This window comes from Tachysurus fulvidraco, chromosome 13, assembly GCF_022655615.1.
Source record: "Tachysurus fulvidraco isolate hzauxx_2018 chromosome 13, HZAU_PFXX_2.0, whole genome shotgun sequence".
Lineage (NCBI taxonomy): Eukaryota > Metazoa > Chordata > Actinopteri > Siluriformes > Bagridae > Tachysurus > Tachysurus fulvidraco.
The window spans coordinates 21,111,186-21,129,673 of record NC_062530.1 but is presented as its reverse complement, the minus strand read 5'-3'; the positions used below and the strand labels follow the sequence as shown (position 1 = coordinate 21,129,673).

Genomic DNA, 18,488 nt, shown 5'->3' with positions numbered 1-18,488 from the left:
CTGAGCGAAAAATGTCATGAGGTCATCCATCTAAAGGGGGGAGAAAACAATAGAGTGTCTTCTCCCCATGGTTTGTTTGTTATTGTTGTGTAGCTGGCATGTGTTGATTTGGTAACTATATGTGAGGTCACAACCTTGGTGCCACCAGCAAAGCTATCTAATTACAACCCCCCCTCCACCCCATCTCTCACATCACTCCAGATAACCATCTCCGACCCCTGATGCTGCTCCTTAAAAGCATCCTTCCCATCAACACAAAACAAATAAAAATCCCCCTCCTTTTCCACCATGAGACTTGTTAGAGAAATAACATTTTACACTCCTAAAAGCTAACATCCATCTGGACCAGGTCTGCTTACTGGGCTGGAAAAAACAGTCCAAGCCTGTCGTCACAGATCTTTAAAAGCAATTCCAGGCTTTTTAAAGGCAATCAAGAGCCCAGAAAATGTCTTTAACCACAGCCAATCAGACGGTATTTCATCAGCCGACCGGTCTGCAGGGGTTGGACAGTTTTCAAGCTAACATTGTTTGTAAGATGGGTAAAGGGAACAGGAAATGGCTGTTTCATGGTTGTGCTAACCTTAAAGACCGTAGGCCAGGCTGGGCTCTGGGGTGGGCAAAACTTTTTGGAAGTCAGGAAGTGTGAGAAAGAGACAGAGAGAAAGACAGACATCCTTCTAAACTGGTACCACCGTAGCCACTATATACAAGTTTGAATGCATAACGTCCCAACTACTAACGGTTTCTTCTCTACAACATTAGAAGGATTCGGCCATTTTTGTCCACACAGGCTGCTCAGGTACTTGTTCAGTCTCTTGTCATTTCTAGACTGGATTACTGCAACGCACTGCTGGCAGGTCTACCTATGAACTCAATCCGTCCTCTGCAAATGATCCAAAATGCAGCTGCCCGGCTTGTTTTCACCCTGCCAAAGTTCTCGCATACCACCCTGCTGCTGCGATCCCTCCACTGGCTTCCGGTAGCTGCACGCATCAGATTCAAAACACTGATGCTGGCCTACAAAGCCAAAAATGGACCAGCTCCCTCTTACCTCAAAGCCCTCATCACTCCTCGCACTGCACCCCGCAACCTCCGATCTACCATCACTGCTCGACTGGTTCCACCATCTCTCAGGGTAAGAGGCAAGTCTACTACAAGACTCTTCTCTGTTCTGGCACCAAGGTGGTGGAATGAACTTCCCCTAGAGGTCCGGACAGCTGAGTCACTGGCTATTTTCAAGCCGGTGGTTGAAGACCTACTTATTCAGGAAACACTTCAAATAGCAATTCTTTCCTTATCTTTTGCATTAAAAAAAAACAAAAACAAAAAACAACCTTTGACACTTTTTCATTGTAACTTTGAACAAATGTTTTAAACTCATGGTATCTTAAGTGCAAGATTCATGCAGCTTCTAAGTGACATCCATGTCAGGTGATTACACAGAATTACACACCACCGAGGAATGGTGTTTATACCAAAAAGGAATAAATTCTTTTTTTTGTTTGTTTGTTTAGTTTGATTTCTCTGTTTAGTAAACATGGCATGAAGCCAGAAGAGCATAAAAGACTCGAGGAACTTACGGAATTTTGTGGAATTCTTGAAATATCATGAATTTTAAAGTGTGTATATGTGTGTGTGAGTGTGTTGGAGAGATATATAGAGATAAACACTGCCTTTACTATGTTGTTGGTCCTACTTTATATTATGTGCCTTTAAGAATTGTGTACAGGTGTGCGTGAGAGAGAGAGAAAGAGAGAGAGAGAGAGAGAGAGAGAGAGAGAGAGAGAGAGAGAGAGAGAGAGAGAGAGAGAGTGAGAGAGATCAACATTTTATGTGAATTATATATTGACATTTTGAAGTCTACTTTTTCTATTCTTTTTTGTGCTCTACTTGTTTGTAGCATGCTAACCCAAACAAAGCAGACAGATTAACAACAGTTATTACAATCACAATTTTATATTGTTCTATCATGTTCTACTTTAGAATAGACTTACAGCTCCTTATTATGAATGAAAACTTTCAGCCAGAAAACAACAAAAAGTAATAAGTACTGTAAATGTCCCTTGTGCACATCGTCAAGACAAGACTTGCAATCTTAAGATACTGTTGGTCCAACATGAGTCAAAGCCAATGTGAACTTCAGCGTACAGTACCTAAATGCTTATTTGTGTATTTTGTAATTTTTCAATTTCAGTGAACACCTATATTTGTGTAACGCTTAATATATAGCGTGTCCAGAAAATAAGCACAACTAATCCATGTAAATGGAAAGTGAGTATAGAACCCTATAGAACTTCTTATGGGTACAAATTAAACAATACATCTGTATCATATATATATGTATCCTCTCAAAAACAGGGTATGACGGTTGCTATAATTGCTTTCAGGGGGAAAATTGTCTGTGCTCATAACTTGTGTTATCTGACAAACCCCCATTTTTATCTGATGTGTCACTCAACAGTATAAGCTATGCTGATTTTATTGGAATTTTATCTTTGTGAATGTTGTATAACCCTCTTTTCATGATGACTGGGACTTGAGCTAGAGTTACCAGTCATCTTCGAATGCTTTATTGTGTAACTAGATATTGCAACTGTGATAAAACAATACTATGACATCATATATTACTGGGAAATATCCCATGGATTGATGGTAATGTAAAGCAGCCCATCATGTCTCGTTGTCTTTGAATCTCGGAAAAGAAGACAAAAAATAAAATAAAATAAAATAAATAAATAAATAAAAAACAAACTTAGGTTAATAACAATAAACTTTTATTGTGAATACATCTGCACAATAATTAACACATTTGAATTCAATACAAACATTTTTTTCCCCTCATTTGTCGTCTTCTTTATTAACATGGTACAAATGTATACAAAAATGTTTTCAGGCTTGTCAAGCTCCACAAAAAGAGAAGGATTTTAGAGCACAACCTGAAAAGAGGCGGAGCTACAAATGCACAGGCCACACCTCCCATCAGCAAACAAGAGCAACTTCGATAAACACTCTAGAAAGAAAGCGGTTTCTTCTCCTGGCACATCGAGCATCAGCACCAGTGGTACGTTCATGAGCACGGACACACAGCAGCCCAACGGGACGACACAGCAGCTGAGAGCAGCATTCAGAGAACACACACACGTGCACACACACATACACACACACATACACACACACACACAATAGACACCTACTGCCCCCACTTTACATAAGGGGGCTTGGATGCTTCTGTAAAGTCTATATAATGATACATGCAAGTTCTCAGTGTTACACAGTACTGCTTCAGTCAGGAGATGTGGACATACTCTGTAACAGAGGGAACATGTCCAAAAAGTCATTGATCATGTCCTCTTATGTAAAGTGGAAGTATATTACTGAATATTACGTCTTCTGAAATATGCTGGACGGGCTAATTTGCATAAAGGACTTTTATAACGTACACTAAAATATAGATGTGGAATCTTAAAACAAAGCAACTGAAAACATTGACCACATTTAACAGACGGTTCCAATCTTATAATATGCTTCCTCATTACTGTCCTTTTAATACTTTTATGTGCAATTTGCAATGCATTTGCGCAACAATGAGTAACTATATAGGCACCACCTTAAAAATTGAAATTTATATATAGTTTTTATATTTCTGATTGTGTTTTGGTTCCTGAACTGTTTTCTTTCCTGATATTTATTTTTTTTTATTATTTTTTTTTGCACTGCACACAAGAAAGCATCCGCAGTGCCTATATACACTTCATGAAGATTAGCCTATATACATAGTGTTCATCTTTATCTGATAGACTTCAATGCCACATCTGCCTGAGACCAAAGGTAAGAAATTCAGACTTAAGGATCGTTCGGAGATTCATAGAAGACTGCGTACGTAAATAACGCTACAGAATACAGTAGACGTTAAAGAAAACGAGTGTGCTTCAGGAAAACTTCCTCCCGTCTGCATTCACCTTCCACTTGGCTACAGAGCGACAAAAAATATAGTCCAATATGCTGTATTTCACGCGCATTTGGCAACCGAGCTGACACATGAACTTTTCACCTGAAACACTCAGCATTGTTTAAACTTGATTAGTGTGACAAAACCACAGCTTCGCCACAGCTTCAAAAAAGTGTCTAATCCAAATAAACGGGTTAAAAAACAGCCATTTGAGGATCTTGCGAAAAGTCATGCACTTGTATTTGTGGACACAATAGGAAAGGTTATAATGACTCCATGTATGCTGATGCTGCCAGTCTTATTTCCTCTAGTCAGGACTGGCAGAGCTTCAAACAGTCAATCATTAAGCTTTCTTTTAAATCAGAACTGAAATGAATGGTAGCTGTATTCTTAGGTACTATTTGAGTAAGGCCAGGGAAAGAGAAGAAAACAAATACACGCCTGAATGTTTCTTCAGTGATTTTTTTTTCTTTAGGGAAAAAAAAAAGTGTCTCTTATGGATAGTAGTAATGAATACAGAACGTTCATAATTTGGCATGCGCTGTGTTTAACATAAATAAAGCGTTTCTTGCATCTCAGTGATGGACATCTGTGTGATATCATGGCATAGAACTCATACTGGAAGAAACTCTAGTAGATCAAGTATCTGTATGACAGATAATAAAAAACAGAATGGTCAGTGGGCCAAATGTAGAATGCCGGATTTAAGTTCGGGCCTGGGGAAAGAAATCATGGATTTCGTCCATGATAAACTCGACTTGTCTAATGATTCGTTGAATGGCAGTCAAATAATTACTTCATCCCCACCACTCTTTTGATGTGAGAGCGAATTACATAAAACAATCCAAAGACACATGACGTGGCACCTCGCAGTTCTTAAATCATATTTATGTGCTCAGATCAACATTCGTTTAAATGATCTAACCGTCTTCAAGCCTCGAATAAGTGCAGCAGTAGCAGGCAAAAAGAAAAATATTCCCCCCCAAAACATTGAACTAAAAAGACTGCTACATTGTCTGGGAGACTCTTTCCCTCTTTAAGCAAGAGAGAGTCCCAGCGTCGATTCCTCATTAGCTCAGAAAGGAAACTGAAAAGATAAGTGAAATGTAGCTCTTTGAAAATAATAGTCTTTTATCTTTCCCTCCAGGAAACCTGAAGAGGCCATGAGGAACACAGTCATGTCTTACTACTTTGTGCTTTGGTCAGCAGTGTATGCAAAAGAGCAAAGAGTGGGATATTTTTTTTTATTTTATCAGGAATGTATTCTCGAACATGATCAAGACTGTCAGGAGAGCTTTCCGTGAGATTTGGTTGTTGTTTGTAATTCTGGTCCGGCTGTGAAAGGTGGTTAGGAAGTGAAGTGTGTGTGTGCCGGTTAATTGCGTAATGATCAGTCTGTGATTAATTTGTGGGCATTGAGCGGCTGTGTGCTTGTCAGGAGCAGCAGCCAGTTTCAGTGAGCAGCCAGAGGAGCAGCAGCTGAAGAGCTAGCACCGGCCAGAGAGACGGAATCAGACTACAACCACTGCCACAGTCAGACGCATCTTCCTACATCCAATACAAAGAATGTTAGGGAAATCTTTCAGAATTATACATACATGGAAAAAAAAAATCACATCTTACAGTAATATTGTTTTAGAAGCAGATTAGGTTACAGCCATAAAGTTAGACATGGTGTAGATCAATGTTGATAAAGTTCATTAGGAGTAAATTAGATTTTTTTTTAATTTTGGGACTAACCAGATGTAAAAAAACCTAGAACGCATAATTCAAATAAACGGCAATAAAACTAATCCGAACTCAGTGTAGTAAAAAAATCTAACTATTAGAATGTAGTAGGCTCTCACACGTATGCATTTGTATTAATAAATTCAATGATATTCTATTGGAGAACCTAAATAGCTCGGAGCACTGATCTTATTTTAAAGTGTGAGCATGTTTGTGTATGTTGGCATGAGGAAAGGCTGAACTTCAAAAGAAAGGAAACACATGTTTATTTCCCTAAAACTCTCTCTGGGACAAGCCAGATACTTCCTATCGCCACAGCTGAGAGAAAGTTGTGGCGCCTTGATTCTCTGCGTGTTTATACTGACAGAGAAGATGGAGATCATAATCTAATCATGGGCATTTACATTTTATTTTTGATCTTACTGCACAAAATTGCTGCTTTTAGTTATTTCAGGGGCTTCAGAAGCTTTATATCATGCCAATGTTGGATGGAGAGGACATTGCTATTACGCTATAAACAAACACAAAACTAACCATCATACACAAAACAGAAACGTCAGTATAAGGATAAAGGAAGATGAAGCCAAGGTGGAAGATGCACTGATGGGGCACAAAGGTTCATCCTGAGAATGATGGACATGATAATTAGTCCACAGTGAAGATAAGATGGAAAAAGAAAAGGAAAATAAAGAGAAATGAGATAAAAGGTGGAACAAATATGAATTCATGACAAAAGAAGTAAATGATATATTTACAGGAACTAAATCATTTAGGGAAACGGCATAATTAAAAACAAACAAACAAATAATAATAATAATAATAATAATAATAAAAAAAAACAAAGTATCCCTTAAAGTAAGTGCAAAAAAGAAGCATAAAATAATGGCTTTTACGCTTTGACCCCTGAGATATTTATAATAATTGTGAACTGCTATGTACTGTACAATTCAAACTAAAACAGTCTTGAACCATATAAATTAAACCATATAAAGGTTTACAGAAGTCTTCCTTTGTGTTAGGTAGTCTTGTAACTTACGTTAATGTTGTTATCAAAGCAGGCTTCTGGGCCTTTTCTGTAGCGGGGATATGCAGCCAGGAAACAGGGATCCGGACCATTGGCTGATTCAAAAGCATCAGGAAAACTATACGTCGTCTGTAACACATCTCACAATGTAGCCCTCTATGTTGTTTGACAGCAGCCTATAAAGTAACATTAGTTGTATATACACAGTGACCTTCAATCCGAGTTCCTCTAATGCTCCAATTCATCTCCATCATAAACACATCAATTAATCAAGTGTAATCATAAACCTTGCAGAACTGACGACTGCCTAACATGCAAACGTTATTGCTAAGCTAATGTAGTGTCAATAAAGTCAAAAATCATTCATGAATCCTAACATGTGAAAGTTTCTATAAGAAGAAACCTTCTATCTCCACAAAAACTTGAATGACACATAAACTGATTAAAAGCCAAGTCTAATTGTTGATCTGACGCAAATCATGTGACTCAAATCGAATGATATACAGATATATATGGAATTGTTTTCTCTAAGAAAATGTTTAATTAGTATTTGTGGAAGCACTTGCTGTGTTAGAGAATTGTAAAAGTCCTGTAAAAAAAGTCTCTATAATAGATGACTTTACAGTTTTCTTTCCTTTAGCAATGTGTTAGTGTTTGATTCCTTACTTATAAAATACTTAAAAATCACCTCACAAATATTAATATATTCATTCATTCATTCATTTTCTACCGCTTATCCGAACTACCTCGGGTCACGGGGAGCCTGTGCCTATCTCAGGCGTCATCGGGCATCAAGGAAGGATACACCCTGGACGGAGTGCCAACCCATCACAGGGCACACACACAATCTCATAAAACTCACGCAATCACACACTACAGACAATTTTCCAGAGATGCCAATCAACCTACAATGCATGTCTTTGGACCGGGAGAGGAAACCGGAGCACCCGGAGGAAACCCCCGAGGCACGGGGAGAACATGCAAACTCCACACACACAAGGCAGAAGCGGGAATCGAACCCCCAACCCTGGAGGTGTGAGGCAAACGTGCTAACCACTAAGCCACCATGCCCCCTATTTAATATATTAATTGTGTATATCTATCTCTTTGTGTTTTTAGTCACAAATAGTGAGTTAGTATTTATTTATTTATTTTTCTTTAGGAATACTGATGAAAATTTGTTCAAAATGCAGTTTTTGGCAGTAGCATAAGAAGTGTGGATGTTAATGAAGATTACTGCAGTAGACACAGGCTGAATGGAAGTTGTGTCAGGAATCGGTGTTCAGTGTTTTGCAGAAGGATACAAGGCTGCTCAGCCTGTCTCACTGGCTTGGTGTCACAGGAAAGACAGGTGCTCTTGGCATCAGTAATCAGAAACACCAGGTTGGTCATGGGAAGCTTCTCTGCTCGGTACATTCTGGAAAAAAAACAAAAAACAAAAAACAAAAAAACAAATGGCACACAAAACTGATATAAAATAACTTTTATTTTATTAGGCTTTTTTTAGGGTGCAGTTAAATTTGAGTGCTTTTACATATGCAGCATTTAGTCCAGTGGAAACAAACCCTGATATTCCCTCTTGGTACAGTTCATTCCTGATTAGTTTTTTTCCATTAGTTTTTTTTTTTTTTTTTTTTTTTGCATGAAATAGTTCTACAAGGATATATTCAGCCTTACATGGCCCTAAACCAAGATTATAGATTTTTACATTGTCAGAAGCATCAATTTTGTTCGTCTTAGGAAAAGGTAATATACCGTAAGTTTCAGGGTTTAATAGATTTTAGAAAGGTGGTGACTTTATTTGTACGTCTGTTGTACCGTTAAAAGTCATTCAGGACAATTCTTATACATTTAATGGTGCATTGGCATCACTGAAAGAGCAGCATAATAAATGGAGAAAGGGTCGTGGTTCAGATGACTTCAGCATTCAGTATGTGTAAGGTTTTTAGCTCATGCAAATCCAATTATTTAACTTTAGGGATTATTTGATATATACAAAGATTTAGATTGTGTAGCTCTTTGTTTTACAGCCATCACTAGTCATGTGGGCGCACTTCATTCTAACACAATAGACATGTGCTAAAGTCTTTAGTGAGTGTAATCTTAGATCAGCATGTCCCATTGGAAAGCAGGTTTGCGGCTTGTTACATGCTGTCAACGCTGAATGGGTTTCTGGGCAGGCACCAGTTTTTCTTTACAACATCCCTCTCTGCTTTCCCTCAGCTCCCCTCTTTGGAACAGTGTGACTCATGGCTTTGTAGTGTGCAGTGTAGAGCAGTGGGGAGAATGTAAGTCAGAGTGAGTGTGTGTGTGAGTGTGTGTATGCGTGAAAGCGCTCCATTACATCTCACCTGCACCTTCAGTAATCACTCACTGTTTACTGCAGCTGGGCACGCTCAGTTAAGCACAACAACCTCTGATCTCAGTAGTCATCAGGTCACGCACACACACACACACACACATGCTACACACACATTTACATGAAGCTGGAATACACTTATACAACCACCTGCGACACAACCCCCTACACACATGCACTCAATGATCAGAGGAAAAAGGGAATGCTACATATCCTGCCGTCTAAATAAGTGTGCTCCAAGCTCACGAGCACTCTCCCACCTGGCCACTGAAGAATGCTTTATTCCCGAGCAACACGGAGGAGAGCGTGATTCAAGCACACTTAGATAACGTGCACATCAAAGCCCAAACTTCAGCTTGTTTAAGTGCCCATAAACTGGCAATGTAATTTTTAAATGCTCTTGGATGGCTGATTCTAATTATAGAGATTTGTGTTTGGGTCAAACTTGCTAACAAAGTGCTAATAAAGTCACATTTTTTCTTAAAACAGACTTTCTCTGAACTTCTGTAAAAAAAAAAAAAAAAAAAAAAAATTGATTTGAGAGGCTTAGTGATTTTAGAAAATAAGCTCCACGACAGGGAAAAGCAGAAAACGTTAACCTTTGAACCAGTGTGGAAGCTAACTAGCTAAATGCTCCTCACAGAAATGTCTTAAAGATTTTGCTACTGCTTTGAGTTTTATACATTTTTTGTTTGTTTGTTTGTTTTAAATCACAATCTATATATATATATATATATATATATATATATATATATATATATATATATATATATATATATATATATATATATATTTGAGATAGTTAGCAACACGACTACCAGTAAATTAGCTTGCATATATATATATATATATATATATATATATATATATATATATATATATATATATATATATGCAAGCTAATTTACTGGTAGTCGTGTTGCTAACTATCTCAAATACTAACCTAACAAATGAAAATGAAGGACCTAGCATATGGATGAAATAAATGTAATTATAAATTTTGGACACGTTTAGCTAAGGCTTATTTGAACTAATATGTTTATAACCGAAATTTGTGAAATTATGTTTATTTTACTTTTTAGCAGTGAAGAATTCTTGACTGATTTTCATGGCATCTGATAGCGTTTTGGGGAAAAAAGCCCCAGACAAATCTTAATCGAATCTCAGACACAGATTCAGAGTCTAAGATTCAGACGAATCTTAAACTTTGCCCATAGAATAGTGAAGCAGATAAAGATGAAGAACATCAGGGAGTTTAATTTCTCACTGACAACCACTTGATTAAAGACAATATTCTAGACCACGAGATGCAAAGTGTGCTGTTTTTGTAATCGACCTAAGGTTGACCACCACTGGCGCCAGTACGGCAACAAAATTTTGTATCCCTGATGGTTAAGACAAAACTGCTTCCATCTCTCAATCCAACCAGGTTTGTTTGGAAAAGGGAATAATGTTCAGGAAAACACACAGTCAAACAAACACTGATGCTGCTATCGAACTGCTACTGTAGAGCAAGTCCTAGAGACTATACAAATAAATATATATGGATGAGCCAAATGTGACCAAATATAAAATGAAATAAAATAAAGACTAAAATATCTTCAGGGTTTTATATCCATAACACTAAAGGACAGGGGCAAAAAGTTCCCGAACACAAATTAGAAGGTAGCCTTCTCAGCCTTCTTAAAAACTGCTTGGCAATTATTACTTTGGAAAATCATGTATATGATATATTTTGACAAGTCTGTCTATTCCAAGTGGCTATATAGACTACTGAGAATATAAAACCTCCAAGTCCAAGCCTCTCAGACTGTTTAGCAGTGTTAATGACAAGCTAATTTGCTGGCAGCTAGCTAGCTGGATTTCTTAGCAAATGCTATTTTTCATTGAATGGTGATATAGTTTGACAGGTTTTTTAATTTAAATCATTACATTTATGCTTACTCGAGATGGCATATTTAAAGATCTTGTCATTTTAATAGGGATAAACATGTTTTACCTAAACCTGAAGTTCTAACTACAACTTTGTTTATATCAAACTGTAGTATACACTGTAGTTTTACTCACAAGGGGAGACCTGTGTAAAGGATGATTCACAGTAGTTCTAACTTTGAAATGCATAATTATATTTCATTCGGAATTCAGATTTGAAATCTGGTTTTCTCCAAATATCTGAGTATTACATTCTCCAGGTCTGAACAGGGGGCATGAACGTGTGAGGGGGAGATTGAATTACACCCTCTGAAAGGAGTGGCTCGCCGTCCAGAGATTTTGCAAATGGATTTCTTTTTTATGGCTCTCGTTAAACTTTACATGTCTAAAGTAGTTAACGTAGAAGAAAAACCATCGTATGCAGAGTCGCACGTGGGGCTCGTAAAGGCCGGCGGTTGCGGCGAGCCGAAACTCCAGACACCTCTCACTTTACCCCACTTCCAGGGGAGAGAACGACATCGGGATTTATGGCCCGCAGGATCTCGGACACATCAAGGGGAATGTGGGATCAGGTAGAAAGCATAGAGGTTCGGAGAGTCGAGCTGCCATGGAGAGAAAAGAGGAGCAGGAAACCTGTCCTGCTCACATCCTCGCCTATAAGAGAGGACTTATTACAAAGAATAACAATCCAGAAAGTGAAGTAGGGGTGGCTAATGACCTCATCTTAAAAGCACATACATACACAAATAAACAGAAAGAAATATACACAAAGAAAAGGACACACACATAAAGGACAGGTAAATTTATGTCCTCACCTAGAACAGTTTCCACAGTCCAGCACACCTTGGAAAGACCTGTTGTCGTTCTCAAAGAAATATTGAGTCTGCTCTGTTATACAGCTTTCTTTCGAGTAGGCATCTGAGATATCGTCCTCTGAATAGGTCAGAAAACACACACACACACACACACGCACACACACGCACACACACGCACACACACGCACACACACACGCGCACACACACGCGCACACACACACACACACACACACACACACACACACACACACACACACACACACACACACACACACACACACCCTTTCCTGGAGCACTTTTTTTGATATGCAAATGCATAACAAGGTAGAATGGAAAGAAATGTCATGTTGTTTAGAAAATCTACCTGCGTCTAGAAAACTCGGGAAAGTGAGGCTGAGGAGGAAATGCTGAAGCATCGACCTGAGAAAAAATGAACAACTGTGTGCATCCTTCAATAGGATTAAACAGATTGAATAACACTGGGACAAACACTCAAATCCGCTTACCATGCAGCAGTGGATGCCCACCAGCCTAGACTTAACATGTCAGCTACGGTAGGCTGAAAACAGCACACACACACACACACACACACACACACACACACACACACACACACACACACACACACACACACACACACACACACACACACACACACACACAATTAATATGCACAAGGACCTAGACCTAGACACAAGGACCTAGATGCTTGTGTGCATATAAATACACACAATTGAATTTAAACATTCAAGTACACACTTTCACTATTATATTACCACTACACACACTCTCACTTACCACATAGGCAGATCGTGGCCCAGCGGCAGCCTTTGGCTCTTTCTCGGGGTCACACACTGACTGATAATCATAGGTTTTATTAAACGTGTAAAGTGATGTATTCAACAGTCTGGCCATTAGAATGGGGTCCACTTCACCAAAGAACTGACCTATCTAAACAGTGAACATACACACACACGCACACACACACGCACACGCACACACACACACGCACACACACGCACACACAAATAGGGTAATGAATTTGATGGCAGATTCTTAGCTATAAATTAAATATCTGTCCACAACAGAAACCAAGAGAAGCTCTATATTTCCATCCAAATTGAAAAACATGCTTTGATTAGCTTTTGTCCTTGGTATGCTTATTATTAAACTTATTTCCTTTGCTGTGTGGTAAATAAGCTCATAAAGTCTGCAGAGAAATACCAAATAGAAAGGCTTCTAGATAAAGTCTAGATAATTCTGCGAGTAATAATGAAAGTAAAAACAAAAACAATTACAAAACAGAATTTTAGCTACTTACTTGAATATTATTAATAATATTATTAAATAATTAGTAATATTATAATAAAGTATAATAGCACTGTAAGAACTTATCAACACAACACAACAGTACAATTGGGAGCAGTAACGTTGGGGAAAAACAAAACTCTTAATTATTTATGCTCATAGTGTGCATGTGTTGGTTAGAGATGTAAATGAATGTGAATATATTATTCATTGGACATCTGGTTGAGACTAGATTTGTGCTTTGGGACTGGGATGCTATGGAAAACAACAAAAAAGTCACGTGAGCAGGTGGTTTTTGCTTTCACTGGAGCAACGTAAGCGGTCAGATGCTCAGAAACTCACCAATAAAACAAAAAACACAGTTATTAACATGAACATGTGGTGCTGAGTGCTGCAGCTACAGCATCCTTTGTAGCCACCTGGTTCAAGTCAGGAAAGTAAAAATTAAGCTAATATTGTCTTTGGTTGCTAATTAAAATCTAGCATTTACATTTACAATTACATATCAGGTAGATACAATCGCTAGTGGTCCAGACAGGTAACCAACCCAGCCACTGAGGGGTTAATTCTCAGTGGTGGTCCCAAATGGGTGGGTTGTGTCAGGAAGGGCAGCCGGTGTAAAAAGTAAATATGTGGATCAGATGGTCCTCTGTGGCGACCCTGAACATGGAGCAACTGAAGCGCAAAAGTCCTGCGCACATCTCTAAAGGCCTTCTCACATTGTGCGATCTTTCATAATTCTTGCTGATCGTTTGCTTATCAGACTGTATGAACCTGATCAAATCAAATCAAATCAAAATCAAATCAAATTAAATTTTGTCACATACACATACAGTACAGAGTATGACATGCAGTGAAATGCTTTTTGCATCTGTCCAGTATTCAAACATAAGGAATACAAGTTCTCCATGTCCCCATGGAGAACTTGCTGAAAGATCCCCATGTCAGACTGTACGATGGTCAAGATGAGTCAAAATCACAAGACGAACACAAGAAGTCTTGTGCGGGGTTTTACATTATTAATCTGTTATATAATCAGACCCACATTCTCTCACTAAAATGTGAAATTAACCAGTTGCTTCTGATGGCACAAGTACAATACTAATAATAAAAAAAAAAGATCAATGTATGTGAAATCAAAGTATGCCTAACACATCAGGAACAGACGATACGTCTAACTACCATTAGTCGCTCTTGGTACCAATCCTGAGAAGTTCTAAATCCATGCCTGAAACATTTTGCATGAGACTTATGGTATTGGCAGCTAATGAAAAAAAAATGCAGTTCCAATTTTCTGGTGTTAAAACCTTTCAAATGTCTTTGGTATGAAGAAATCCTATTCGTTGGATACACTACTAAAGCGTTATAATTTGTTCCAGCGTTATATGTGTGGTAGCTGCATATCTATCCATCTGAGCAAAATAAGCATGATGCACTGCAGTTATCCTGCTGAGACATACTGCAGTAATTTATTTAAATTTGAATTTCCACCGTAACACATTCTTGCTTATCTTATTCTCTGGGGCAGTAAATAACATCTCTCATGACGTGGATGATTATTGTATGCTTAACCAATAAAATGCACCTGTATTTTCCTGAAATACTGCTGTGCACACTGGGACTCTGACCTGTATGATGTATTCGTCCTGATTAGACATGAGCAGGAAGCCTCCATCATCCAGTATCACACAGTCCACATGCTGATCAAAACAGAATGAACATGAGTGACACAGCAAATAAAAAAAAAAAAAGGGCTGGACCCAATCAGACAATCTAGAATCTTCTGAACTCTGATACAGCACACCACAAGACACATGCAGTACCTTATCGTTCCTGAGGCAGCCACAGATCTCCTCCTTACACTGCAGGGAAAAATCGTGAGAGGCGAAAGCTGAGAATTGCCCAAACAGGCTTTGCATCATTTATTAGAGTGAGTCAGGCCTTCTCTGCTTCCAGACTGCAATATCAGCCTGTCTACAGTCTGTAACAAAATGCCTTCCACATGTTCAGATAAAGGGAGTTGTTTCACTTACATTTATCTTCAAGGTGGCGTTCATGAAGCTGTTCATCCAGGCAGATACATTGAGTTTGACTCCCACCACTGCAAGAGAACACGTTACACATCATAAACATAGCGACCACACTATCAATGTACTCCTCGTGTAGGGATATGAGAACCGACAGCGCTGTTCTGAAAGTTCTGTGACTTTTTTCTGAAAAATACAACCAATGATGCCTGTCTCTCCTCATGTATGCTAAAGGCTAGGAGTATTAACAGAAGGATTTGACACAAAGCAGTGACTTCTACGCAGAGTGAATATGTCATTTACAAAGCCATGTCAGGTATCTTACAGGAAAATCAAATTTACATGACTTCCCCCATAAATGCCAAGACATGTTTGGTGCTTTAGTTTAACGTAGCTAACCAGTAATGGAAGTCCACCTCAATAAATCTTAATCTTTTTTCATTCATTCATCTGGACTAATCACGTTTTCCTGGTCATGGAGTCATGGTGCAACCAGAGTCTGTTTTGGAACATTGGGCACAAGTGTGGGACACACCCTGGATGGGATAGATAGAATAGAAGCCTTTATTTTGTCACATATACACAGTGACAGTGAAATTCTTTCTTGGCATATCCTAAATTTGAGGGTTAAGGACCTTGTTCAAGGGCCCAACAGTGGCACCTTTGCCCCTTGGCTTGAACGTCGATCCTCTGATCAACAACCCAGAGCCTTAACCGCTTGAGCCACCACTGCCCTTGGCACATGCTTGTCCACCAGCAGTATAGCACATTGCACACACACACACACACACACACACACACACACACACACACACACACAATCACACAATCGTTAACATCATATGAAATTTCACAAAGCCAGTATACACACTGGCATGCTTTCGGGAAATAGGAAGGGATTATATAATGTCTATCCTCTGCACTGTCTGCATCATCTGGGTTTTTCTTTTCCACTCTCACCTCTTTCTCGCTCATTAGATCTCAATCTATATCCATATTTCTGTGAAGCTGCTTTGTACCAGAATGTATTGTTAATGTCCTATTCATATAAAACTGAAAAAAGTTGAAAATGATTCGAATATCGTTCCTTTTACACACTCTATATAAATACTGTTTATACATGCAATAAAAAAAAGGCCAAACAAACAAAAAAACAATGATGTACTGGGTGTGACTTTCATTAGGTGTCAACCATACTGTCCTTCAAAACTTCAGTGTAAAACTAAAGAAGCAAATGTTCAAAAAAGAAAAAAAAAATTCTTGGCTGATTGATTACATTTGCTAAAAGTGGAAATAAGTGGAAAATTGTGTAAGTTTGATTTATGGTTACACTACCCCTCTAAGTCCTCATCAATTGAAAAGTGATCAGCAATTCTTTTGTGTGCTCACCAGCTGGTTTGAGTTTGACTCCATTGAAGTCCAGTTCCACAGCTTTACTGACCAGAATACCAGACTCATAGCTGGACTCCCTGCTCTCTGTTTAATGAGGGGAGAAAGAGACAGAAACACACACACACACACACACACACACACACACACACACACACACACACACACACACACACACACACACACACACACACACACACACACACACACACACACACACACACACACACACAGACACACACACACAGACACACACATGTTTGCCTTATTATCCTTGTAAGGATAATACTGTACAACAATAAGTTTCTGTAAAAAAAAAAAAAAGGTTTTCCTCATGGGGTCCAATGCCAAACATTCCCTCAAGGTCATAACTGTCAGATTTTCATATCCTTTTGGGGACCCATCATGATATAAACCACCCACACACATGCACTTACTAAGAGTATGTAGATGTAAAGCTGAAGGCTCTGAACTGCTGCAAGTTCTGAATTCAAAGTTAAGAAACAAAATTCAAAAAGGACTTGGGTCCAACTTAAAGTCCCTGCTTTCTAAATTTACTGATAACCTCAAGAAGGCTTGACACATCTAACCCAGCATGGTTCTAGGTAGGGTCTACTGAGGCATGTGTGTGTGTGTGTGTGTGTGTGTGTGTGTGTGTGTGTGTGTGTGTGTGTGTGTGTGTGTGTGTGTGTGTGTGTGTGTGCGCGCATGTGTGTATGTGAGATTGATCCAGGCCACACTTGTGTGCAGGTGGGGATTATTCATACGATGACATTCTGTAAGTAACACAGGCTTACTGCATCTTGGAAGGAGATAAAGCGTGTGTGTGCATGCATGCAAGCATCAAATAGACGAACAGCTGTGATCAGAAGCATGCCAATGAGAAGAAAAGCCTACTCAAGAAGTGGTCTAATGTAGCAGACACACACACAGCCCCACCCACCGACTCTCTCATTCTCTCTCTCTCTCTCTCTCTCTCTCTCTCTCTCTCTCTCTCTCTCTCTCTCTCTCTCTCTCTCTCAAACACCTGCAAGATGACAACAATGTGTGTGGGGTCTGGTAGCTGCTTACTGTTGACATAAGGGGCAGTGAAGATATATATGTCATTGTCTAAACTCCTCTTGTAGAAACTGGAATCAAACGTCTCTGCATTCTCGGTCCACTCCTCTCCAGCACTGAGACAAATACAGACATTACATGTTAATGAGATAAGGTTATTAAATGTAATACCGATGTCGTCCATTACATGGAATTACACACTTAAAGGGACGTAATGTAGTAGGAAAATAATTAGTGATTGACTAATTTCATAGAACACATCCTGAAATTCCTTTAATTCTAAAGCAAATTGTCAAAGATTATACTGTTTAATCCAATGAATAACAAAGCATTCATTTTATCCACTTATAGTTACCTCTAATGTGGTGAAAAGCCCACAAAGCAAAACAGTAGTTCCTGTTATGGTGGCTATAAACTTGTTAAATGGTTTATAAATGACAAAAAAACAAAAAAAAAAAACAATAGAATGCACAAGGTCTTCTTGTCCTGAAGACATTCCCTTAGCAGAAAACCTAAGAGCTATTACTTGACACAGGAGACTCCTTTCATACACGTGAAATATGTCTCCCTTCAGCAAGCTTAATAATATCAACAACCATTCGCTGTTTCTTATATGGAGTACATTCTAGAGTTGTGAAAACAATAACAGTAAAAAAAAAAAAACATTAAAATTAAAATATGCGATTTGGATTACAGTTTCAGAATTCCCGTCCCATCTGTACTGTTAGAGAAAATGATTCAACATCTCCTGACCACTTAGATCCGTGAATTCGATAGGTCTGTGGAATTAGTTTATTAAATCATCTTCGTTTTGCTACAAGGACTATTTACACCTCAACCACCGAATCATTTGGACTCAGACTGTCCTGCTGTTTTAATCTACAAAAAACTGCTTTA

The 18,488-nt window shown here is 38.6% G+C and overlaps 1 protein-coding gene across 5 annotated transcripts in view; it reads right to left on the bottom strand.

The window, feature by feature from the left end:
• Positions 1–2,752: 2,752 nt before the first annotated feature.
• The window catches only part of LOC113652492 (voltage-dependent calcium channel subunit alpha-2/delta-1), a 102,151-nt gene continuing 86,415 nt past the window's right edge, over positions 2,753–18,488 (bottom strand). For 3 of the 5 annotated variants that reach the window (XM_027161601.2, XM_027161599.2, XM_027161600.2), the window contains 12 exons: positions 17,604–17,707; positions 16,533–16,619; positions 15,150–15,217; positions 14,940–14,978; positions 14,745–14,816; positions 12,607–12,759; positions 12,315–12,367; positions 12,173–12,228; positions 11,808–11,925; positions 8,006–8,118; positions 6,714–6,796; positions 2,753–5,497 (listed from right to left, as the gene is read on the bottom strand). In XM_027161601.2, the coding sequence (XP_027017402.1) occupies positions 5,384–5,497; positions 6,714–6,796; positions 8,006–8,118; positions 11,808–11,925; positions 12,173–12,228; positions 12,315–12,367; positions 12,607–12,759; positions 14,745–14,816; positions 14,940–14,978; positions 15,150–15,217; positions 16,533–16,619; positions 17,604–17,707 (1,060 nt within the window). In that variant the 3' untranslated portion in view covers positions 2,753–5,383. Of the gene's footprint in view, positions 5,498–6,211; positions 6,301–6,713; positions 6,797–8,005; positions 8,119–9,972; positions 11,647–11,807; positions 11,926–12,172; positions 12,229–12,314; positions 12,368–12,606; positions 12,760–14,744; positions 14,817–14,939; positions 14,979–15,149; positions 15,218–16,532; positions 16,620–17,603; positions 17,708–18,488 lie in introns of those variants that run through there. The other 2 variants (XM_027161603.2, XM_047822503.1) reach the window with 2 other exon arrangements.